Genomic DNA, 25,299 nt, shown 5'->3' with positions numbered 1-25,299 from the left:
GGATGCTGCCTGGATTAGAGTGTATGGATTATGAGGAGAGACTAAAGGAGCTAGGGCTTTACTCATTGGAGAGAAGGAGGATGAGGGGAGACATGATAGAGGTATACAAAATACTAAGAGGAATAGATAGAGTGGACAGCCAGCGCCTCTTTCCCAGGTCACCAATGCTCAATACAAGAGGGCATGGCTTTAAGGTAATGGGTGGGAAGTTCAAGGGAGACGTCAAAGGGAGGTTTTTCACCCAGAGAGTGGTTGGTGCATGGAATGTGCTGCCTGGGGTGGTGGTGGAGGCTGATACGTTGGTCAAGTTCAAGAGATTGTTAGATAAACATATGGAGGAATTTAAGATAGAGGGATATGTGGGAGGAAGGGGTTAGATAGTCTTAGGTGTGGTTTGAAGGTCGGCACAACATGGTGGGCCAAAGGGCCTGTATTGTGCTGTATTGTTCTATGGTTCTATGGTTGTGTGCCTTTCCTCTGGGTGCTCCGGCTTCCTCCCACATCACAAGGGCGGGTGGTTTGGTTGTTTTGTTGGCCGCTGTAAGTTGTCTCCAGTGTGTGGGATCTGGGGGAGTTGATGAGAATGTGAGGAGAGTAGGTTACAGGAAAAATTAGTGGGAGTGTGATCACTCTGAATGTTGGCATAGACTCAGTGGGGTAAAATACCTCCTTCTGTGTCACCAGGAAAATGAACATTAAACCTATCTCCTGAATACCTTGGGAAGTGAGTGTAAGAGGTGATGTGGTGCTATTTTGAAGAAGAGCAAGTTCTCCCCAGTGTCCCAGTTAATGCTATTCCATCAATCAACTTCACACAATCACTTGCCACTTGCAGCGGTTCACAGGTCATAAAGGACATCATGGGCTTTAAAAAAGTAATTTGAATGTCCAGAGAGTGCAAAAGATGCATGAGGAACATGAGGTCCCAGACGCAATTGCAGAAGAGGGCTGGGACCTGTCTGGCTGGGCATTCTGCCAATGTGGGGATAAGTAAGTTTCAGGACGTGTCTGAGAGACAATAGGAAGGTGTGGGGGGATAATTGTGCGTATCTCAGGAGTTGGGGGTCGCTTGATGGTGTTGACAATGGGAGGGTACTGAAAGATTTCCGTTTAGTTATGGGCATTATTAACAAGGTTTGTGTTAATGAGATGGGAAAATACTGGTGGAGATTGGGAATATTTGCAATGTTTGAGAATTTGTAAATTGGTGATTTGTTGCAGGATTTGCGGTGGAATCGCAGATTTGCGGGTTGATTTGTAATCCCTGCGTGTAGTTCAGCGGTACATGCGGGACAATGAAAGGGACAGGCAGAGGTCGGTGGCTGTGGCGTTTAACGGGTTGGCCTGTTTTAAATTTCATGTAAAGGGATTTTTGACCCGATGGGTTAGTTGGGGTATTTGGGCGGTTGTTGGCTTTGCAGATGGGTTTGAAGGGGCTCAGCCTCTCGCTACCGCCGGGCGGTGCTGAATCCAACACAAGGCGAGAGTGACTGGGTGGACTTTGAGCCAGTGTCGGGACGGACGGAGCCGGGAAATGTGGGGCCTTTTCCGACGGTGCATTCCCAGTTTTGGGTGGATTTTGCAGGGAACCAGTCCCATTGACAGCCTCCTACAGGGTGAGGAGCCCGGCCGGGGGGTAGGGGATCTGGAGCTGAGGGGGTGGGAGCGGAGCCCGGTTGGGGGGGGGGCGGGAGAAGGGGGAAAGAATGGGGTAGGGGAGGAGAGGGTGGGGTGGAGGGTGAGCCCTGGATTCTAGGGCAGGGAGGGGTGAAGGAGCCAGGGCTGGGGGTAAGGGAGGCCCGTCCTAACAGCTCGGGGGAGAGAACCAGGCTGGGGTGGGGGGTGGGGGGGGCAGGGAGGGAAGATGGAGGGGGAGAAAGGGGTGGAGGGATGTTGTGGCAAGACGGCTGGAGCTGGGGGAGAAAGGGCTGAGAGCTGGAGGCCAGGAGTCCCATCTGGGGATGGGAGAGAGAGAGTTGGAGGCAATTGAGTCAGCGTGGGATTGGCTTGGAGTGTCCACGGTGACGAGGGTCGGAGTGTCCGTGGTCACAAGGGTCGGGGTGTCCGTGGTGACGAGGGTCGGGGTGTCCGTGGTGACGAGGGTCGGGGTGTCCGTGGTGACGAGGGTTGGAGTGGGGAAGCCAGTGCTCGGGATGTTGACAGAGCCGAGCGATCTGGTGTTGGGAGTCGGTGGGAGCCAGTTTTACCATGACCCCCTCGTTTCCAGGTGCGATTGCCGCCTGTGCCGTCTCTATTCTCAACCACCTGCTGCGGATCCACCTTCACATCCAATGTTTGAAGTAAGTTTTTGGCTTTTGTTTTGGTGGGTTTGCCCTCGGGACTCACCATTGGTTTAAATACTTGGTGTTTGGATCTAATCCCTGGTGATCTTCTGGTAGGATTGTCTCCTACTCTAATTCTTTTGTCTCGGGAGCTGACACCGGGTCTCAACCCGACTTGTACCGTCTGTCTCCAAGGATGCAGCTTGGCCGCTGAGTGCTTCCACCGTTCTCTTTCTTCTGTAGATTCCAGCATCTGCAGTCGCTTTTGTCCTCTAATGGCTTTGTGTGGCAGGTCCTACAGTGAGTTTGACCTTTCTGCGCTCCCTCTCTTACTTGAACGGGGTGTTGTCAATCACGTCTCAGTAGTTATGCATCTCCCTGCACCCCTCAGCTCAAGAATGTTTTACTAGTTTGCATTTGCTGCATATCAGGGCAGGGAATGCAAGGGGTTTGTGGGACTTTTGAGAACAGTGGGGCTAGCAGTCTTATCTCCTCAATGAGATTTAAAGATTGGCAGAGTAAAGCAGGGCATGGAGTTAGAATTAAATTAGTTACAGTAAGCAAACAGAGTGAAAGATTGGATTAAATGTTGGAGGAAAGAAAACATCAAATGTTTGATTTCTGAACCAACTTTATTTACTTGTAAGGATGAGGATCAAGAGTTTATGTTGTTTCCTTGAATTTGCATTGCTTTAACAATTATCATGTTAAACCGCTAAACAACACGGTCCTTTCTGTAGCAAACTTGTTTAATGTGCAGCTCCAGAGTTGCAGTGAGGTTGTAAGTGAGCAGCTGCTTTTGCAAAGTTACCTGTGGCCTTCTGTGATTGGCAGATCTCTCTTGCCAAAGGTTGTTGGGCACTCGACACGTCATTGATGGTGAAGGTCTTTAAGTCTATAATGTTTCATCTTCTGCCATGGTGTACCAGCAGTGAAGGGAGTGAATGTTTAAGGGATGGACAGGGCACTTATCAATCCCTGGAATATTGTCCAGATCTTGCTGCATGTGAGCAGGGACTGCTTCATTTTCAGATGTTGTGGATGAAGCTGAACGTTCCACAGTGATCAGTGAACAACCCTGCTTCACACCGTCTAATGGAAGGAAGGTCATCAATGAAGCAGCTGAAGGCGGTTGGATTTTGTCCTTGGGAAGTCCTGCTGTGACTCTCTGGGACTGGCATGATTTATTTCCAACAGCCACGACCATCTCCCTTTGTACAAAGATGACTCCATCGGAGGGATTTTCCCCTGAGCTGCTTGATGCCACATTCAGTCTTGGGCATCAGTGAGCAAGTTATTGGAGTGTAAGTGCCCCTGAGAACACTGTGGAGGACACCTCGCATCACTGATTGGGCTGTAATTCGGTGAACTGGATTTGCCCTTCTACCTGTGAATAGGACTAACTTCTCGGGTAGGTGTCAGAGTGTGTATAGAACAGCTTGGCTAGAGGTACAATAGTTCACTACTACAGCTGTTGTTGTCTGGTCTCATAGTCTGTGCTGCACTAAGTGTTCTCCAGCTCTAGACTGCCACATCACAGGAGACGGTCTCCAGGAGGAAGCAGTGGAGGGTAATCCACTTGGCACTTCTGGCTGAAGATCATTGTGAAAGCTTCAGCCTTTAATCTGACGTTGGACTTTGTCATTATTGAGGCTGGGATATTCTTGGAGTCTTGCCCTCTCATTATCCACCATCACTCACGATTAGATGTGGCAGGCCCTCGAGCTTTGACCTGATTCGTGCATTGTGGGATTGCTCATCTCCATCTATTGCACGGAAATCAAAATAAAACTGCAGATTCTGGAAAACTGAAGTAAAGCCATAAAATGCCGACAAAGGGTCTCGGATCTGAAACATTGATTGTTTCTCCTTCCGCAGATGCTGTCTGACCCGCTGAGTGTTTTCAGCATTTTCTGTTTTTATTCTGCTACATGCTGTTTTTTTCGTCATTTTGCATGCATTCACTGCTGCGTTTACACATTTAGATTCACACCTAATTCTGAGGTACACCTGGTACCTAACATGACCTTTTGCACTCCTCATTTCACCCCAGGTGCTATTGATCGAGCTCAGTTACACAGCTTAGGATAATAGTCTCCTATCTTTCCAATCCTCCCTCACCAAAGTGGACATCTTATAAAGGAGCTGCAGTAATTCCACTAACTGCCTGGAAATAAGAACCAAAAATTCTGATGCTGCCTTTTAAAACAAATGCATTTGTCATTTTAGGGAACTTGCTGCTTGTTTTTCTACATAAAATAATTTGTTACATGATATTTCTAAGTGATCCATGAACATCTTTAACTTGAGGTGGTTATATCATGAAACAGTTATACATCAACAGTTGTTAAGAGAGTGGCAAAAAGCGTTCAATTAGCAACATGCTGATTGAGAGTTGACTGCCACCTCCTTAGCTGCTCTGCAGGGATTTTAGCATCCTCTGCATCAGGGCTGGGTTGGAAAGGGGAGGGGGATGTTGGCTGGGTCCCTGCCAATGATGATAGGGGAGGGTCATTACATCCTGCAACCCTTCCACAAAATGTTCAACATGGCGCCGTGGGAAGTTGGTAGTGACAACAGCAGGGGCTCTATTCACTAGAGTTCCTCCAACTTGTCATTGTTTGAGGGCATTACGAGGGGGGAAGAAAGAGGCTAATTGTGAGGAAAGCCTGTTGTCTTATTGTTTCAGTGATCCTACCCGTGTTGACATCACAGCTGCAAAATTCCATACGCCACGACAAATCCTACATTCTCTGCACCTCTGCATCCTGACCGCCCTATTCTCCTCCGTGGGATCGAGAGTGGCCTCTCTCGTGGTGTTGGAGTTCTCACTTCGAACAGTTTCGGTATTGCTTTCCAACAACCGTGTAAGTTTCAATGGTCTCTATTACCTCTGATAGAACAGTGCACTGTGTCAGCCAATTACAACAAAAACCTAACAGCGCTTTTGCGCACTCAAAATGGAGACACATGAGACTGCAGATTTTGGAATCTGGAGCCACACACAAAGGTGCTGGAGGAACCCAGCGGGTCAGACAGCATCTATTGAAGGGAAATGAACAGTTGGCATTTCAGGTTGAGATCCTTCATCTGGATTGTTGTTCTTGCCAGGGTTTGAAGGTAATTTCAGGTAAACAGGTCCGATAACGTTGGCACCAATACAGTGGAATGGGAGATAAGGGCAGGTGGTGAATTCTAGGCTGTGAGATGTTCCTGGTTACTCTGACTCTCACCTTCTTCATCTGGGAGAATCTTATTAGTTGTAGGTAGGGCTGTGGAGAAAGGGGATCTGACGTGTCTTCAGTGGAAATATTAGTACTGACCTGCCTTCTGGATCCAAATTCCTTCTCTTAGTTGCATGGTTTCACATTAATTTTCACCAGTTTGAATCCCATGTTTAATGGGATTCTTTCGCCCACCTGCAGTTTTCACTTCCTCCTCCTCAGCTCTTAGTGGGTACAGTTCCTCACCCACCGTCTCTTTCCCCAGTTCAGTGGCTCTTCATCCTGGAATTCAGATGAGTGCTGTTGAGCTATTCCCTTGTGCAGGGGGCTGAGGGAGTGGCACATTGGCCCTTTCCCTGAAGGAGTGACTAGTTGCCAATCAGGGAAGGGAACCCTCATTTCCCTTTTCTTGCCCCTAAGGTGTTCGAATCATTTGTGCCCCAGCTGGCCTGGAAATGCAGTGCAGAGCAGCCACGCAGCCACTGAACTCTGGAGCTTTCTGATCACCTACACCGAGAAATGTTCACCTGCATAGTCAAAACCTGGAAGATGGTGAAGATGAAAATTGCAGCAGGAGATTTTTGAGGAAAAGGTGATTAAAACCAGGAATCAGAGATATTCCCTTTCTTCCACCCCTGCCCTTCCTCACCTTTTCTGCTAAAACTGACGTCATGGACCATGATGTCCATCGACACGAGTCCCATTTGCCCACATTTGGCCCATATCACTCTCCTCCTTTGCCATCCAGGTACCTGTCCAAATGCCTTTTAAATGTTGTAATTGTATCTGCCTGCATCACCTCCTGTGGCAGCTTGTTCCAAATAAGATATCTTTATTAGTCACATGTACATCGAAACACACACAGTGAAATGCATCATTGTGTAGATGCATCTTTTTGCGTAGAGTGTTCTGGGGGCAGCCCGCAAGTGTCGCCACGTTTCCGGCGCAGACATAGCATGCCCACAATTTCCTAACCCGTACGTCTTTGGAATGTGGGAGGAAACCGGAGCACCCGGAGGAAACCCACGCAGACACGGGGAGAACGTACAAACTCCTTACAGACAGCGGCCGGAATTGAACCCGGGTCACCGGCGCTGTAATAGCGTTATGCTAACCGCTGCACTACCATGCCTGCCTGAATAGAAAATCTTGCCCCTTGGATCACCTTTAAATTTCTCCCCCCTCACCTTAAATCTAAGCCCTCTAGTTTTAAACTCCCCATGCTTGGAAAAAGTCTTTGATTATCTCCCCTATCTGTGCCCCTCATAATTGATAAACCTCTCAAGATCATCCCTTGGCTTCCTATGTTTCAGTGAGAATAAACCCAGCCTATCCAATCTCTCCTTATGAGTAGACCCTCCACTCTAGGCAACATTCTGTCGAATCCGTTCTGCATTCTTTCTAATTAACACCACATCTTTCCTGTTGTGTGACAACCAGAACTGTACACCATACTCCAAGTGCAGCCTGACCAATGTTTTTTACAGCTACAACATAACATACCAACTCTTATACTCTTTTTCCTAATTCTGATGAAGGTCTCTCTCCACAGATGCTGCCTGACCTGCTGAGTGTTTCCAGCATTTTCTGTTTTTTGTATGTGGGCTTTTGTTCCCAAAAATTGAGGGGAGCCTTTGGAGATAAAAGATGGTCAGTTTGGCGACTATCAGTCTGGAAGATCACAGACCACTTTGAGTAGGGATGTGAGTACAGAGTGGGCTGTGGGGAACAGCTGTTGGAATTCAGAATGATGAGGATCTGTTTTATAAATGTAAAGTTGATTCACTGTTCATTAGCTTGTTTGATCGACACAGAGGGCATGTCTGAACTTTGTTTTTCAGTCCACATCCAATAAACAGATCTTCCTCCTGTGCCAGTTCTCCCTGGGATGCGGAATGACAGCCAGCTTAAGCTTCCTGAATGAGGGGGCTCCTCACTCGACGTTAAGCTTGGTGCTGAGCACGGCTCTGACTGGCCTCATTATGTGCTACGTGTGGAAACTCTCAAAGCACATCAGCCTGATGTACGAGTTACACAGCAAGGAGCAGTACTGTGGGGTTTGCATCCTCCTCCTGACCACCTGGCACGACATTCCCAAGCTGCTGTGCAATGCCTTGAAAGTAGCATTCATTGTGGCAGACGTGGCAGCCATCTTCCTCATCAACAGAGACTTCATCACCACCTCCGAGGCAATAAGATTCTGGACGCCCCTGACCATCTGTTACACACTGCTGGTGATCTACATGCAAGGTGAGGATGACTGAATAGTGACACAGGGCAGGGCAGTACACTACACACCCACCAGATGAAACGTAAGGCGAAACTATTCTGTGACACCTTCCCTCCCGCTCTGCACCTCCAGCCACGCTAGGTTAATGTACCACTTGAGGAGCTGTACAGGCCAACAAGGTTCCATGTCTGTGTTATTGACTGATCCAAATCAGGGCCAACCTTGTGGACTTTGATTTCCTAGGATTTCACTGTATTTTGATGTGCATGTGACTAATAAAGTTATCTTATCTTGATAACTATTCAGTGACTCTTGGAGACTGCAGCAGAGTGTTGAGGAGTGGATTGAGTAATTAGTGAACTCCCCTGGAAAGTTACACTACCTATGGTCAGGTGTAAGAGGGTTGTGACCTGGCTGGTAGCCAGCAGTTGTGGAGCCTCTGTTCTGGAAGGGAGTTGGTGACCCTCTGGGAAGAGGGGTGTATTGGGACAGTTTCTGAAAACTGCTTGTCTTCCCTCTAATGAGTGGATAATTGTGTCAGTTTGAAGTGTTTCCCCAGTTTACACGGAGCCCTTCAGGATCTGGTGCTCTGTGGCACTCTGCCAGCTGTGTAAACTGTTTTGAATGTAGATGTAAACCGGGAGACAAGGACAGCATGAACTGTAGACACGAGAGACCGCAGATGCTGAAATCTGGAGCAACAAGCAATCTGCTGGAGGAACTCAGCGGGTCGAGCAGCATCTATGGGGGGGAAAGGAATTGCCGACATTTCGTTTTGACTCAAAACGTTGACAATTCCTTCCCCCCCCCCCCCCCCACCCACCCACACCACAAACAGTGTGGGTTGTTCCTGGTCAAAGGAACGTAGGTCCACTAGCATTTAAGAAGTGTCTAGATGGACACGATTTGCTTAGCCACAGAGGGCAGTGGACCATGTGTGCTGGCGGTGGGACTAATACAGAGGGGTGCCCACTGGTCGGTGTGGATGAGTTGGGCCAAAAGGCCTGTTTCCATGCTGCACAATTCTGTGATTCTATACACTCATAAAAAGAATAATGGCTGAGTCTTCAAGAAGGAACAGAGATACATCTCTCCTATTGTGTGGCCAGTTCCTCCTCCTGTTATGCCACCAGTAGCGGCAGAACCTTCACTGACCTCAGTCCTACCCTTTGGAACTGTTCCCTAAATGTACTTGTTTACAACTCTTCGATGAAATGCCTTTGATTTCGCCTTCATGTGTTTGTCTTCTCATCCCCGTTTTGGTATTTGGCTTCACTCATCCTATTGCACAGGATTTCATAACACACAGCAGGTCATCAAAACCAACCAGAGCCAGAGATGGTTCTCCGTACAAACCCCTATCCACCTTCCTTCATTTCACCTCATCAATAAACCCTCTGATTCTACTCTCCCCAAAATGCATCAGTGCCATTTGCCTCAAGTACTTTTGAGTGCAGCAGGTCCTGTGTTCTAACAGTTCTTTGGGTAAGCAGGTTTGTTATTTCTGAGTTTTTTCTTGGATTTATTAGTGATTATCTTGTAATTGTGACCTCTAGCTTTGGACTTCCCCACAGGAGAAATACCTTCTGTGTTTCTACTCTGCAGCAACCTTTCTTTATTTTAAAGACCTCGAGCAAGTCACCTCTCAGTTTTCTTTTACAATAAAAAGCGGTGCTGTTCAGTGATGCTCGATAGTTGGAGCATCTCACTTCTGGTTTCATCGTTGCAGTTTTTGCACTTTCTCACATTTTTACTTTCTTAGGCATAGGAGGCCATTCAGCCCATTGAGTCTATCCCACCTTCCAGAGTAGTCCATTCCCTCACCACCTGCCCTGAAGCCTAATTCTCTCCTCCCATCAACTCCCCACCCTGCTCCCAGATTTTACCATTCGCCGACACACTAGGGGCAATCTACACTGCCCAGTTAACCTACCGCATCTTTGGGATGTCGGCGGGGGAAACCAAAGCACCTGGAAGAAGCTTGTGTTGTCACAGGGAGAACCTGCAAACTCCAGACAGACAGCACTGGAAGTCAGGATCAAGCCTGGCTCACTGGAGCACTGAGGCAGCAGCACTACCTGCTGCACAACTCTGCCATTACCTCTACATCCTCTGCAGTGCAAATGTCTGGTCTCAAAATATACTCTTGAGTGTCTTTCGTATATATGGTTCTGGGTGTATTTAACATAAACTCTCCACTTGAAATGAATCCCTTTGTTTTGTTTGGGTTTTTTGATAATGTTGCTCTTTTAATGAATTATAAATCTGTTTCTCCAGCTCCCTTTAAGTTTTAAGTTTTTTAAAGTTTTTTTTAAAGTTTTATTTACAGCGTGGCAACAGGCCCTTCCGGCCCAACGAGTCCGCGCCGCTCATTTTTAAACCCAAATTAACCTACCCGTACGTCTTTGCAATGTGGGGGGAAACCGGAGCACCCGGAGGAAACCCACACAGACACGGGAGAACATCCAAACTCCTTACAGACAGTGACGGGAATCGAACCCCGATCACTGGCGCTGTAATAGCGTCACGCTAACCGCTACGCTACATAAATGTAAGCTCTAATAGTGAGAGCCCACATTATTCTTGTTTATTATTGTGGAATGTACTGAGATACAGTGGAAGTGTTTTTGTTTTGCGTGCCATCCAGACAGATCATGCTATACACAAGTATGTTGAGGTAGTAAAATGAAAAATAGAATGCAGAAATAGAGTGTTGCAGTTACAGAGAAAGTGCAGTGCAGGCAGAAAGATAAAGTGCAAGGACCACAACATGGTAGATTGGGAAATCAAGAGTTTGTCTTTTAGTGTATGAGAGGTCCTTTCAAAAGTGTGATAGAAGCAGTCCTTGAGTCTGGCAGTGCGTGTTCTCAAGCTTGCGTGGTTAGTTGATGCCCATGTAAATTATCACTTCATATTGTTTCAGAGGAGCAGAAGCAGAATCCAGGTGAGCAGACGACTTACCAGACGGTGGCTGTGAGGATGGGTGGGCTGCTGATCCTGACCCTGACAGTGGGGAGGTGGATAGACGTGGTCCACGTGCTGCTGTCCCTGTTCGGAGAAATGTGGTGCCTGATCCGAGCCGGAGCAATGCTGGAGATCTGCAGACAGCAGGTGAGTAACTCGATCTGTGTCTCAGTCACCAGAGACGATAGGATGGCGGCTTCGAGCAGCGAGGTGGTCACTGCTGATGAACGAGCCATGACCTCGATCTGTTTTGCATCCCTAAACATTATTCCAATGATCTGGAGAGAGTATTAATTACTCATGGACAGATGCACTTTGGGACAAACTCCCTTTGGATGTTGGTTGCGACGGAAATGAAAATTGCTGCATTCTTTTCGACTGCTGCATTTGTTACTTTGAAAAGAATGGTTAAAAATAAAAAAATGATCGGATCAGACCAATGGCTGGAGTGTGGCAAAACCCCTCCCTTCCATACTCTGATGCACGTAAGCTGCTGAGAGGAAGTATTGCAGCCTGAAGGCAGATCCTGGGTACAAGTTTTGGAGATCTATCTGAGTCAGCTCCCTCACCGTACATTTGGTTATTGTGGGCTTTGCCTTAGCTTTTTAATTTTTTATTAAGTTGCTGCTATTTCTATATTACTGTTTCCCTCTCAGTCTACTGATGGTTGTGTGTGTCTCAATATATTGGTAAATTGGTTTATAGTTCTGAAAATAGTAGCATTAACAGCACACACTTGGTACAACATGAAGGCACCTCTCCGTGTTCATACTCACCTCCACTTGCACCCACATCCTCCGCGTTTGCATCTACCTGTGTGTGTGCATTCATCATAGAGTCATGGAGAGATACAGCATGGAAATAGGCCCTTCAGCCCATTGAATACATGCCAAAAATCAACCAGCCATTTACACTAATCATACATAGGACATTACCGCACAGTACAGGCCCTTCAGCCCACACTGTTGTGCCAACATTTTACTCTGCTCTAAGATCTATCTAACCCTTCCCTCCCACATAGCCCTCTACTTCTCTATCATTCAGGTGGCTATCTAAGCGTCTCTTAAATGTCCCTAATGTATCTGGCCCACAACCTCTGCCGACAGTGCGTTCCACACACCCACCACTCTCTGTGTAAAAAAAAAAATTTGATATCTTTCCATGTTTATACGCTCAGTTATATTTATTTGGTCTGAGGCTCCTTCCTAGTGTCGAATTTTTTTTCAAGGTTTGGTAACGTTTGGTATCTTAAAGTTTCCCAACCTGCCTATAGGGATTAAGCAGGAAGGCTGGGATGTAATATCTCGGCTGACCTGTTAGCAATGGCACTGGCCAGCATTTGGTGCCTGAGAAATTGAACTCCAGTGTATGTCGACACCTTCAGATGTGGGGGGATTTAACACTGTTGCACATTTTAAACAAATCAGGGTTTTCGTGCCATTTTACAGGATCCCCCAGGCCTCCATCACAGAGGAGGGATAAGACAACCTCGGCTCAGTGCACAGAGGAGATGGAAAGTATCTGACATCCAAACTTCAGATCATTAAAAAAGACAGCAGCTTACTAGGAAGTGGATCTGGATTGTGTATGGAGACCAACTGATTCAGCCTTGACTATTTCAACGTTTTTTTAATTTGCTCTTTGTATCGACTTGGAGGGAGGGGAAAAGTTGCTGAACACCAAACCCTAAAACTATAATGCTCTCAACAACAGGGCTTTGTTGGTAGGTGTGAAGGGGCATAAAATATCCCGGGATATGAGTCTTTCTGAGTTGCCGTTTCCTCATTATTGTGGTGGTGGGGTATTAATTTTGTGGGTAATTACACTAGAGTGTTTCCCTTGAAACACCAGCAGGGACTCTCATACAGTTTAGTAAACTGGTCGTGTGGGTGGGAGGAGGCAACTCCCTGCACTGACTCTGCTATTTCCATTTCTGCCCCCCACGTATGTCTTTTTAAAGATGAAGCATCCTGGCCTGTCCACTCTCCAAGGTGAAGGCACCACCAACTGGTACTGAGGCAGGAAGATCACCAGGTCTTTGTTGCACCTGCTGATCACAGCTGAGGGGAGGGAGGTTTTAGTGGTTCTTGTCAATGTTAACTTGGGGATGCCCACACTAATTGAAGCAAAGGAAAAAAATTAGCTAGAATTCCTGATACTGATCAGTCTATGTCTGAAGCTTGTGCAGTAAGGGAAGGTATTGTGCTTAGTTTAGATCCCTCTTGTAATTAAATATTCTGCTAGTATTCAGATGAGAAGATATGATGTCGTGAGCATTTATGGAGCTCCTTAACTCAATATGTATTGACACATTTGGATGATAGAGAAAATTGAATGAAAAATTATTTTAGTTTTGTATTTGCAATTTATGCTACATCATTATCAAGCAGATTTTCAGTATGCACAGTCAGACTTTGAAATGGTGTAGAAATGATAGACATTTTTAATGAATCTAAAATATTTCCTATGTGTGTCCTGCCACAAGTCTGTTATGTGGGAGCTCAAAGGCATGTAAACTGGAAATGTTTTTTCTGTTGTCATCTACCTCAGGTTTGTTTTGTCATATTCTGTGTAAAATTTATTGAATAAACATTTGATACTGAAAATTAAAAGTTTCATCTCCAGTGTAATTATCTCGGTCCGGTAGCTGTCCCAGCTAACATTGGGTATTGGCCAATACTAGCTGTCGCTAATTGCTGAGTCGGTGATGGGGACGGGCCACTATCCATAGCCCTTGGACCTAAAAAAGAAAACTTGTAAGGATTCTTTTGATTGGTGCATCTCTAAGATCATCTATTTTCTCCTCTGTAATATGATCCAACTCTAGTTCATTTGCTGCTTTAAACCTCATCCATGCCATTATTAGACTTGAATATTCCAGCACCCTCCTGGCCAGTTTCCAGTGTTCCACTCTCCATGCAACTGAGGTCATCGAAAACTCTGCTGCACCAACTTGTGCCAAGTCCTGTTAACCCATAAGTCCTATATTTGCTAACCTACACTGGCTTGTGGATTTGATTTTAAAATTCTGACCTCTGTTGTACAAACCCCTCCATGATCTCAATCCTCCCTGTTCTTATAATCTGCTCCAGACCTATAACCCTCTGCACTCCTCCAATCCTGAACCTTTGCACATCCCTGAATGTAATTGCTGTACCATTGTTAGTTGTGTATTAACTGTCTTTCTTTAAACTGTCCCATAAAACAATCTCTTTAATCAAGCCATTAATATCTGCCCTAGTACCTCATGGTGTAGCTTGGCATCAATGCCTCCTTTTGTTTGATTGTTTCCGTGAAGCACCATTTTGCACGAGGTGCAATATAAACGGAAATTGGTGTTGTGTGATGGTCACACGGAGATGGAAAGGAATCATCTTTGCCCTTTTACCGGTAAGATAAAATTTCTGCAGATGTTCTGTTTGTAAACCATAAAACTTAAGTTTGGGCTCTTGGATGAGGATCCAGAGGTGGTTTGGTGCAGTTTCCTTGGATCTTGTAACCTAAAGGCCTTTCAGAAAGAAGAATGGATAGAAACATTTCTGACGTTCAAATCATTACTTATTCTGTGAAGATAGTGATCTTTGTTTTATTCTGGGTGTCTCAGAATGTCCCTTCACCCTTGTTGTACAACATTAATAGTTTCAGCTGATTGATGTCAGGCAAATTCTGATTCTTCAGAAAGCTGGGAGGTAACCTAGAATAAATGTGTCAAACCATTGCATGTTTCTTAATAATGTACGGAGGAACCTCGAATAATGAAGCTTGTGTCCACTAGATGGCAGGGCTGAGCTTGTTTGATTTATTTTTTCACATATGTCAATTTTTTTTCAATTTGCCTTCCCCTCTCACCTGCAAAGTGCAAAAAATGCTGGAGAAAGAAAGCATTTGACACCACATGAAAAGGGGACATTATTTATTCACAGATAACATACTGTCATTTATTTCTGACTAGCCTAGCCTCTGAGCACAGCTGCACTTCCAAACCCAATGACGACCTGAAGAAGTACAACAGGTCTGCATCCAAAAAGACCATCAGTGAATCGTTAACCTGCCCTTATTCTGTTTGATGCTAACAAATGTGCATTTCCAGTGCTCTCTGTTTCAACATTAAGTTTTGAGTGGTGTGAAGAGTGCTATTTCTCTTACGGGGGTCAATGCTGCTAGGTTTTTATGTGAACAGATGAGGAATTCACTCATAATAAAACCTTTCCTAATTAAATGGTTAAGATAACCACCATAAGTTATATATCAGTCTAGTAACCTGAATATGTTGGTGAAGAGTAGAGGTTAATTGTCAATTAACACAAACTTCCCCTCAGGACAGAGCACATAATTTAATCATTCATATAATTTAATTATGAGTTTGGTGTGGGTCATTATATGCCAATACTTTGCGGGAATACTTGTGTAAGATGCAGAGAGAGCTTGCCCATAGTTGACACACATAGTTGATCTGATGATCTGGTCCATGAAATTGTGTGCAGGGCCTGGGCTTCAAGTGATCCACAGTGCGTGTGTGAAGAGGTCTGCAGCCAGTTCCATCATAACCTCCTGTAAAAATAGTAAGTCAGGGACATGGTGGCCAGCAAGAGTAACACTCCACAACAAGCTCGAATCACCGTATGTTCCGGCTCTTCCTTCTCAGCGTAGCGCTCCACAAAACCAGACTGAGAAAGAAAGAAGACAACATGGTTTGAACTTAAGAGAAATACTTGCATCATGTGTAGCCTGATAAGATAGCAAGATGCACAGTAAAACCTCAAACCAGCAATGAGACCAGCTTATCAGTTTTTGATGCTGTTAGTTCAAGGGTTAACGGTAACCAGGAAAGCTCAAGATTTCCTTCAGATAGTGTCAGAGAATTTTTAAACATTTGCTTGGTTTCTTTGAGACCTGGTGCTTTAGCATTTTAGCTAACCTTGTGGTTCTTTGTCTTGAGTTAAAATCAAATATGCCTTCTTATATTGGGTCTGTTTCTACCAACTGGGAGAGGGTTAGGTTTCAGTGGCTTTGCAGAAAACGTTTTACCCAGACTCTCAGTTCCTTGTGCGTTTCTGGTAGGTCCTACCTATCAACCATACAGTGCGGTCTGCCTCCTGCACCTGTTGGGAAGATGTTACCTCTCTAATTATGGTTAATCCTGTGGTTTGAGAAAGAGGATATCCATTATTAAACGATTACATTCAAATAACTGCATCCTAAGAGACTGAGGTCTACTTTGGTCATTGTGATATCTCTGACCATTACTTAAAACAACTGGATTTGGGGCAGATCTGGAACAAGTGCATAACAAACTATTCGGTACCCACTGACCTATTCTTCCCTACCTTTTCACTTTCCTCCTAATTGGACTGAAGTTTCTTTCTTGGAGGAGAATAGACCAGACTTCCAATGCTCATTTGATTTGAATTACAAACCATCTGCCATAGTTTGAGAGAATTCGGCAGAATCTTTGGCAAAGGAAACAGGGAGAACCATAGAGTGATGGAGTTATACAGATGGAACCAGGCTCAACAACCCACATACAGTCATTCCACTTTATTCTCCCCAGGTTCCCAATAACTCTCCCCAGATCCTCCCACTCACCCACACACTAGCGGCAATATAAAGGAGCCACTTAACCTACCACGTGTTTGGGATGTGGGAGGAAACCCATATGGACACAGGGAGAGTGGGCAAACTCCACAGACAGCACTGGGGGTCAAGATTGAACCCAGGTTGCTGGAACTGCGAGGCAGTGGCCCTGCTAGCTCCACCACCACTGCCCTTAAGAACCAGAAATGATCCTGCTGCTGGTTACTTCGAGTTATGCAGCACGGAAACAGGCCCCTTGGCCCAAATTGTCCATGGTGACCAAGTTGCCTACCTAAGCTAGTCCCTGTGTCTTGCCCTAAACTTTTCCTATCCATATGTCCAAATGTCTTTTAAATGTAATTGTACCCACCTCTACCACTTCCTCTGGCAGCTCGTTCCACATACCCACCGCCCTCTGTGTGAGAAAGTTGCCTTTCAGGTCACCTTTAAATCTTTCCCCTCTCACCTTAAATTTATGCCCTCTAAGTTTTAGATTCTGCTACCCTGGGAAAAAGATTGTGGTCATTCACCTTACCCATGCCCCTCGTGATTTTATATACCTCTATAAGGTCACCCCTCCTATGCTCCAAGGAACAAAAGCCCTTATTACCATCTGACTATCTCTGCCAGAAGTTATCTGTACCGCGTTATTCAGTGTTGGTGCTGATATCTGAATAAAGTGTTCAGTTTGAGTCTTCTCACACAATGGTTTATGTTGAGGCTTTGGAAGGAGCGCTGCAGAGGGCCACTAAAGCTTCTTAGTTACCCAGACAAGGTCTTGGAACTTTAGAAAAATGTAAACTTGGAGTTAATTGAGCTTTACTACATGATGAAGGAACTAGATACTACTTCAGCTAAATAGAGTGGGAAGGTCTAAGGGTTTTACAGGTTGTGTGACAGAGAACCAGATTAGAGGTTAGAGATAATGGGCCTGTGAAACAACTGCCAGCACACTGAATCCTTCAGTCTGAAGGCCTCAGGCAACACTGAGGTAATTACACTGTAACAGGACCAGGGAGGTCACTAATTATGATCGCATAAATTGCCTGGAGACTTCTCACCAGTTTATGTATTGTTATTGGTAAATTTTGCATTCTTCCTAAAAATAACATAGCTTCAGACACATGGGGAAAGCATGTACTAGATTCACAAGACGTCACAATTACTTGGGACTAGATTGGATAAATCAGGAAGTCTTTTCTTGGCTTTCACTTTGCTTATTTTCATTGGGCACATGGCACTAGGTAGGAAATCGGGGGCTTTAGGAGGCAAGGAGGGCGGGAAGGGAAAGAATTGGGGGGAAATGCCATAGAGGAAATATGGAAGGGCCATAGTGTAGTGTAAGGTGTATCAAGGCTTTGGGGGCTACCGCAGGTACCTAAGAGAAAAGTGTAATAAACACCCATTTGCATTTATACAGCACCCATAGTGCAGTAAAAATGTAGACACTTCATGTTAAATTTTGACACAAGAGAAACTGCAGATGCTGGAATCTGGGGCAAAAATCAAACTGCTGGAGGAACTCAGCGGATCAGACAACATCTGTGGCAGGAAATGGACAGTCGATGTTTCAGGTCAAGACCCCTCATCCAGACCCAAAACGTCGACTGTCCATTTCCCTCCACGGATGCTGCCTGACCCACTGAGTTCCTCCAGCAGTTTGCTTTTTGTTCGTGTTAAATTTTATTTGATATCGAGCTATACCAGAGCCCAAGGAGATCTATCATCACATTGTGCCCACCCCGCCTCCCCTCTTTTGTCCACCTATCACTGCTCTGCTTTTCCCTCCTATATATTGGGCTTCCCCTTTTCCTATCTTCAGTCCTGAAGAAGGGGCCTGACCCGAAACACTGACCGCCTGCTTTTCTCCAAGGATGCTGCCTGGCCTGCTGAGTTCCTCCAGCATCATCATGTGATTTAACTCCTTCTTGAATATATTTAAAGATTAAGCTTCAATTGTCTTCTGTGATAGAGAGTTCTACAGGTTTAATACTCTCTGGGTGAAGAAATCTCTCCCCAGCTCAGTCCTAAAGTGCTTACTCCCTATCCTTAGACTGTGACCCCGGTCCTGGACTCCCACTCCATTGGGAACATCCTTCTGGCATCTAGTCTGTGCAGCCCTGTTAGAACTTTGCAGATTTCTATGAAATTCCCTTTGAAGCACTAGTGAACATAAGCCTAATTGACCAAATCTCTCTCCATTTGTCAGTCCTGCCATCCCAGGAATCAGTCTGGTGAACCTTTGCTGTACTTCCTCCATTGCATGAACATATCTCCTCAGATAACAAGACCAAAACTGCACACAATACTCGAGTTGTGGTCCCTCCAAGGCCCTGTACAATTGCAGTAAGGTATCCCTGCTCCCGTACTTCAATCCCCTTGCCATGAAGGACAACATACAATTGGCCTTCTTAACAACCTGCTGCAACTCATGCTTACTTTCAGTGACTGCTGCATAAGGACACCGAGGTCTTGTTTCACCTCCTCCTTTCCCAATCTATCACTGTTCGGATAATAATTCTCCTTCCTGTATTTGCCACCAAAGTGGATAGCCTCACATTCATCCATGTTATATTGCAGCTGCCAGGCATTAGCCCACTCACTCAACCTGTCTAAATCCCACTGGAGCCTCCCTGCATTCCCCTCACAGCTCACACTCCACTCAGCCCTGTGTTTTCTGCAGACTTGGAGATTTTACATTTAATTCGCTCATCTAAATCATTAATACATATCGTGAATAGCTGGGGTCCAAGCACTGATCCCTGCAGAGCCCCACCAGTCACTGCCTGCCACTTGGAAAAAGGCCCTTTAGTCCTACTCCTTGTTTCCTGTCTGTCAATCAACTCTCTATCCATGTCAATACCTCGCTAGATCAGGTAGGCACCTTGGTCGGCATGGACAAGTTGGCTGAAGGGCCTCTATGACTGTATTACCGCCAATCCCATGAGCTAGAGTTTTGTGCATCAGTCTTTTATATCAGACCTTGTTGAAAGCCTTTTGAAGGTCCAAATACACCACAGCCACCAGTTCTCCCTCATCTCTTCTGCTAGGTAGACCCTCAAAAAATCTACCCTCAGTAGATTTGCCAGGAATGATTTCCCTTTCATTGATCCATGTTGAGTTAGTTCGATTGTGTCACTAAATCCGCTGCTATTACATCTTTTATACTGAGCTCGCAACATCTTCCCACTACTGGCGTCAGACTAACCGGTCAATAATTGCCTGTTTTCTCTCCATCTCCTTTCTTAAGTAGCTGAGTTACATTAGCTACCTTCCAATCTATTGGAACTGTTCCAGAGTCGACAGAACTTTGGAAAATGACCAGTAATGTCCATATTATTTCTAGGGCTGCTTCCTTAAATACTGTGGGATGTAGATTATCAGGTTCTGGGAACCTTCAACATTCAATTTCCCTAACACCATTTCCCTACAATTACTGATTTCATTCAGTTCCTCACTCTCACTGGACCCTACGTCCCCCAACATTTCTGGGAGGTTATTTCTGTCCTCCATTGTGAAGGCAGAACCATATATATATTTCTTTGCTCCTCCTTATAAATGACCCTGTTTCCAATTGTAAGGGATCTACACTTGTTCTCACTAATCTTTTTATCCTCACATTTCTACGGAAGCTTTTACAGACAGTTCTTATGTTCTCTGTAAGCTTAGTCTCATATTCTATTTTCCCCTCAGTCAATCCCTTTGTCTTCCTTGGCTGAATTCTAAACTGCTCCCACTCCTGGGCTTTGCTGCTTTTTCTGGACATTTTATATTTCTCCTCTTTCGATCTAATACTAGCCCTAATTTTTTTTGTAAGCCATGATTGAGTCACCTTTCCTGGTTTATTTTTGTGCCAGACAGGAGTGAACGATTTTTGCAATTTATCCTCGTGTTCTTTAAATGCTACTCATGGCCTATTCATTATCAACCATTTGAGTAATGTTCCCCAGTCTATCGCAGTCAATGTGCACCTCAATATCTTCATAGTTTCCTTTACTTAGATTCTCTGAATCAATTCTCTCACTCTCCTTCAGAATGAAGAACTCTATCAAGTTATGGTCACTGGACCCAAGGAACTCTGCACAAAAAGATTGTTAATTAGTCAACCATCTTGAAGGAGGAATGAGAGCTGGAGTGATAACAAAGTTTAGGACGAGACTTCTGGACTTTGGCAGCTATGAATATTTCTATTAGGGAGAGTAATTAATGGTCTCTCAAAGATGGTCAAGGGGCCAAAATTGAACGAGCACAGCTATCTCAGAGTTGAAGGGCTGGAGGAAACTGGGGAAAGAAGAGGGGTGAGGCCACAGAGGGATTTGAAAACAATGATGAGAATTTTGAAATTATAGCAAGAGTCGATATGAGTCAACAAACATGAGGTAATGTGTGAAGTAATGCACTTCGCAATGTCAAATTCTGGTAGGACATGTAAAATAAAATGCAGGGACCTTAGGAGCATAGATGTACAGCGACAGCATGGGGAGCAGGTCCATAGCTTTCTGAAAATGAAGGCACAGGTGGATAGGGTAGTAAAGAAGGCATTTGGTATGTTTGCACTCATAGGTTGAGGCATTGAATATAAGAGCTGGGGCATCTTTCCCAGCTGTACAAAGCATTGGTTAGACCGCACTTAGACTATTACGTACGGTTCTGATCGCTACACTGCAGAAAGGCTGTGGTAGCAATAGAGAGGGTGCAGAAGAGATTCACCAGGATGTTACCTCGAAATGATGCCTTTGGTTATAATGATAAATTTGATAGGTAGTTTTGTTCTCGCTCGAACTTAGGAGGTTGAGGGCCAATATTACATCGTTTTATAAAATTATGAGGGGTATAGACAGGATAGAGAGTCAAAGTCTTTTTCCCAGGACAGGGGAGTTTAGAAATAGAGAGCACAGGTTTAAGGTGAGAGGGGGATATTTAAAGGAGATCTGAGGGGTAAGATTTTCACACAGACAGTGGCGGTTAACTGGAATGAGCTGCCAGAAAGGGTGGCAGACACAATTACAACATTTAAAAAGCATTTGCACAAGTCCTTGGATAGGAAAGACATAGAGGGATATGGGCTTAATGTGGGCAAATGGGATCATCATAGATAGGCATCATGGTCATGGACAAGGTGGGCTGAAAGGGCCCGTTTGCTGGATGATTCCACGATTGTAAGCACAGGGGCGACAGTTGAGTAGGATTTGGTGAGTGTTAGGACACCAAGACGACAGCAGAAGTTGGAGTAATCACGCGTTTATGAGTGGGGAGAGCAGGGGACGCTTGCCATAACTGTGTTGTAATCGTCAAGTCCAGAGATCAAATGGCGTGGAAGAAGGTTTTAGCAGCAGTTGAACTGAGGCGAGGGCAGAATTATTGACGGATGAGGGCAGGCATGGACAGGGCAGTGTTTATTACCCATGTCTAATTGCTCTTGGACGGGTGGTGGTGAGCCACAAGAGTCCTGGTGAAGATACTCCAGTAAAGTTGTTGGACAGCAAGCTCCAGGATTTAGACCCAGCGATGATGAAGGACCTGGCCAGGGTGGTGTGTGACTTGGGGGGGACCTGAAGATGGTTCTCATGTCTGCTGCCCTCCTTGTTCAAGTTGGATAGAGGTTGTGGTCTTTGCTTGTGCTGTTGGAGTAATCTAGATGTGTAGTCTAGATGCAGTGCAGTTAGGCAGTCTTAGTGACAACATGAATATGTGGTGTGTGGCTTTTCTCAGGGTCAAATAAGCCACTAGAGTTTGCAACAGTCTGGTTGCCAAAAGAAGGATGGAGATGTTAAGTGAGGAACAGGGTTTGTGATGGGGACTAAAGACAATAGCTTCAGGCTTTCTATTATTTAGTTGGAGGAAATTTCAACCCATCTGATACTGAATGTCAGACGAGCAGTCTAATTATTGTGACAACTTAGAGACAAAGAAGGCATGAGATAACTTCTGTTTCTCCTGCTTTTCTTTTGCTGTCTCTCTTATTTCTTCACTTCCTTTTTTCAGTGAGTTGTTTGTGGGAGAGGTAATCTTTTCTCCTATTTGTTATTCTGCTGTTGAAGTGAGTGTGAGGGAAGGGTCCAGCATATTGAGAGGAGTGAGATTGGGGGCTTGGTTGGTCTTATTGTGCAGGGAAGAGAGGATACACATGTTGGAGTCAAGTTGATGAATGTGATTCTTTTTTTGTAGCTTTTATCTATCTGGAGATTTTTTGGGCCTTGTAGGGGTAGAGGGCAGGAAGAACTGCCACAGTCGCATTTGAAGGGAACTGTTTTTGATAGAATATGATTGGGTATAACATGATTAAACAACCAAAGTCTATAAAAAAAATGGAAAAAAACACAGATTAAAATGGGAAAGGGAAAAAAAGACCAATGATTTGATGATGTTAGACAAAAGAGGTTGGTTTAGAACTTGGGCAAAAACGTAGAACTGGCGACAAAGAAAAATTTTTATTTTCCTGCTTCAATGCAAATGATTTTGGGTTACGCGGACTGTGGGATGTCACATTTTTGGGAGTCAAATGGAATCAAAGTGAAACCTTCAGGCTGGAGATAAGCCAAGCCACTAATGCACTGATTGGTGTAGCTCCTCGGAACATCACTGTTGCTGGGCAGTACACTACAGGCTGGTAAATGCACTATGACTATTTTGATCCCATTGCCTTCGAGTCACTAAGCGGTGTCTGCTTTTTCCAGTGATACTCACCCATCCTCCCTTATCTCTAATACTTGGACATACTTTACTCTCCACGTACTGTCCCACTCTGAGTTCCAGCTCCTCTAGCACTGACTCCATGCCATTCTTCTGACAGTATATAGCCAGCTGTCCTGCCAGCACGTAAATAGAAAGGATCCCACTCCACGTCAGCTCTTTCTTCTGCCAGGGTTTCTCTGGTTGAAAATGCTCATCCAGGATCTTGAATAAATAGTCACAGGCGTTGTCAGAGCAAACGTCCTTGAAAACCCGGGGCCATCGTTTGAAGAAGATGGGATATTTCACCAGGAGGTCATCACCTGCGTGTCTCAGGGCTGCTGCAGTCACACTGGGAGCTGCCTTTGATGTCCTACCAGTCACGTACCTGATGTAATCCTGCGACATTACATAGGCCTCTTGCACCACATGTTCAGTGCTTTGTCCCATCATCACAGCCTCCGAGATGTGTTATTGAACTGCTCTGTGCCGTTGCGTTGAAATTGGAGTCTCAAATATCATGAGGCAGCTTATAGCATCTAAAAATAACTAGGGGAGCATGAGGGTGACCAGGCTAGGAAGATATCCTGGCAAAATATCAGTGCTTTCATTTTGTTTCACCGTTACCATGTGTCTGCTTGGGAAGATTAATGAGAGCTGCATAGAGAACTGAGCAAAATTAAAACTCTAAAACAACAACACAGGGTCAGTCTGTGATATCCTTTTACCTCCGCCCCCCCCCCCCAACCTCTGCCATTTACCCCTCTATACTTGCTGGCACGTGCATGAATGTAAGTATTTAGTGAGGGGAATGGATTTGGCTGAAACCCCTCTGTAGTTAAATGTTCCACCGCTGCTCCCTGGGTAGTTGAGGCACTGAGAGTGGCACAGCCTCTGTATAGACAACTCCAGGTTGTGTCAGCACCTTCAAGACAGAAAGTGAGGAGAAAGATGTACAGGAATGTCACAAAGTAGGAATAGCCCTCCTATCCCTCCAAGCCTGCCCCGCCTTCAATATGATCATGGGTGATCTACCTCAAGCCTCAACACTCCTCTGTGCCACATCCCTATATTCCTCAATTCCCTGATCTTTCAAAACATTACCTACCATTAAATACTTATAATGAGTTAGTCTCCACAACTGGGGCAGAGCATTCCAGAGATTCACCACCCTCTGCAAGATGTAGATAATGAAATACCAATGGGTTTCAGATCTGTTACTAACATGAGAATTTCACTTGTGGAATGTAGGTAGACAAGGTTAGATCGTTTGGTCAGTATCATGTTTCACATGTCTGGTATCAGCAAGACTCCAACAAAGAGCAATGATCTAATTGACCATTTAATCAGCACTAAAACTCTTGGTTGAGGGATTAATGTCAAGCTTCTTTAAATGGTACCATGCAAATTTATTGATCTATTTCAACAGGAAGATGGAGCTTTGGTTTAATGTCCCATCAGAAAGGTGGCACGTACAAAAATGTAACATTCCTCCAGTACTACGGTATAGAGTCAATTTAGATTGTTCATGTCCCAGGAGTGGTTGTGGGGATTTCACTCACAAGTGACAGTGTCATTGAGCCAAGGGAATGGACTCCAGAGAGCACAGTGGAGGTAAAAATAATCGTAAGAAACAATTAGATGCTTCATAGGGGACTCCAGGGATAAATTAAGATCATGCAAGTGGCATTAGTTAGCTCTAATTATTGTGAAATCTCTCTACAGTTGTTCTCTCTGTGCATGCCTTGCATAGTTCAAATTCACTTTTTGCTTTTAAATTGCTTTTCTACCACAAATAGGAGCCAGCTGCTGAGGCTGTGTCACAGAAAGACTGCAAGTATAAACAAGATTTCAGGGGTGTCCTGAGGAAGTTGTTGGATATTGTTCTCCTGAGTTTCCCGCCACTCCTCCATTCCCTGCCACCTTTGGGTACATTGTCAGTTTAGCAGGAGAACACAGATAATGTGTTATTGACCCACTGAGCACCAATGACAATTGAAAAACACTCATCTGGACCTAGGGGATTCAGCTATTTGCTGAGGTGACAGAATTCACAGAAGCTGTTGACGTAAGAACATCTTACACATCACTGCAAATTAGCAAACCAACACAGCCCAGAGTTAGAAAAAACATTGAGGAGGGGGAGTGACCAGGAAAAATACTGTTGCTGCTGAGAGACAAGCAGACACTTAGGGCAGATACTTCAGAGGCCAGACAGCTTACAAATAGCACCAGAGTCAGAAACAGACAAGAACAGGTCCCACAGATATGAGAACAATGGAGAAGATAGGGTCAGGCAGCTGCTACCGATAATTGTTTTATTTATTTTTGGGATGTGGGAGTCGTTAGCAAG

General features: G+C 45.0%; 2 protein-coding genes across 3 annotated transcripts; one reads left to right on the top strand and one right to left on the bottom strand.

Annotated features, from left to right (window-relative positions):
• Window positions 1–1,486: 1,486 nt before the first annotated feature.
• tmem82 (transmembrane protein 82) lies at window positions 1,487–13,285 on the top strand. Of its 2 annotated transcripts, none has more exons than XM_052039481.1 (6): window positions 1,487–1,616; window positions 2,228–2,300; window positions 4,972–5,149; window positions 7,348–7,756; window positions 10,660–10,847; window positions 12,149–13,285. In XM_052039481.1, exons 1-6 carry the CDS (start codon window positions 1,535–1,537, stop codon window positions 12,245–12,247), a joined length of 1,029 nt encoding a protein of 342 aa, XP_051895441.1. In that variant the 5' UTR covers window positions 1,487–1,534; the 3' UTR covers window positions 12,248–13,285. The 2 variants fall into 2 exon arrangements, with proteins under 2 accessions (XP_051895441.1, XP_051895442.1); XM_052039482.1 differs by having other exon boundaries at window positions 1,523–1,616; window positions 7,384–7,756.
• Window positions 13,286–15,241: 1,956 nt separating this feature from the next.
• On the bottom strand, window positions 15,242–23,396 carry bcl2l16 (BCL2 like 16). Its single transcript, XM_052038983.1, has 2 exons — window positions 22,962–23,396; window positions 15,242–15,367 (listed from the first exon to the last, which is right to left on the bottom strand). Exons 1-2 carry the CDS (start codon window positions 23,394–23,396, stop codon window positions 15,242–15,244), a joined length of 561 nt encoding a protein of 186 aa, XP_051894943.1.
• Between the last annotated feature and the right edge of the window lie 1,903 nt (window positions 23,397–25,299).

The sequence above is a fragment of the Pristis pectinata genome, chromosome 26 (assembly GCF_009764475.1).
Source record: "Pristis pectinata isolate sPriPec2 chromosome 26, sPriPec2.1.pri, whole genome shotgun sequence".
Lineage (NCBI taxonomy): Eukaryota > Metazoa > Chordata > Chondrichthyes > Rhinopristiformes > Pristidae > Pristis > Pristis pectinata.
The sequence above is the reverse complement of the archived record's forward strand: the minus strand, read 5'-3'. Positions and strand labels throughout refer to the sequence as shown.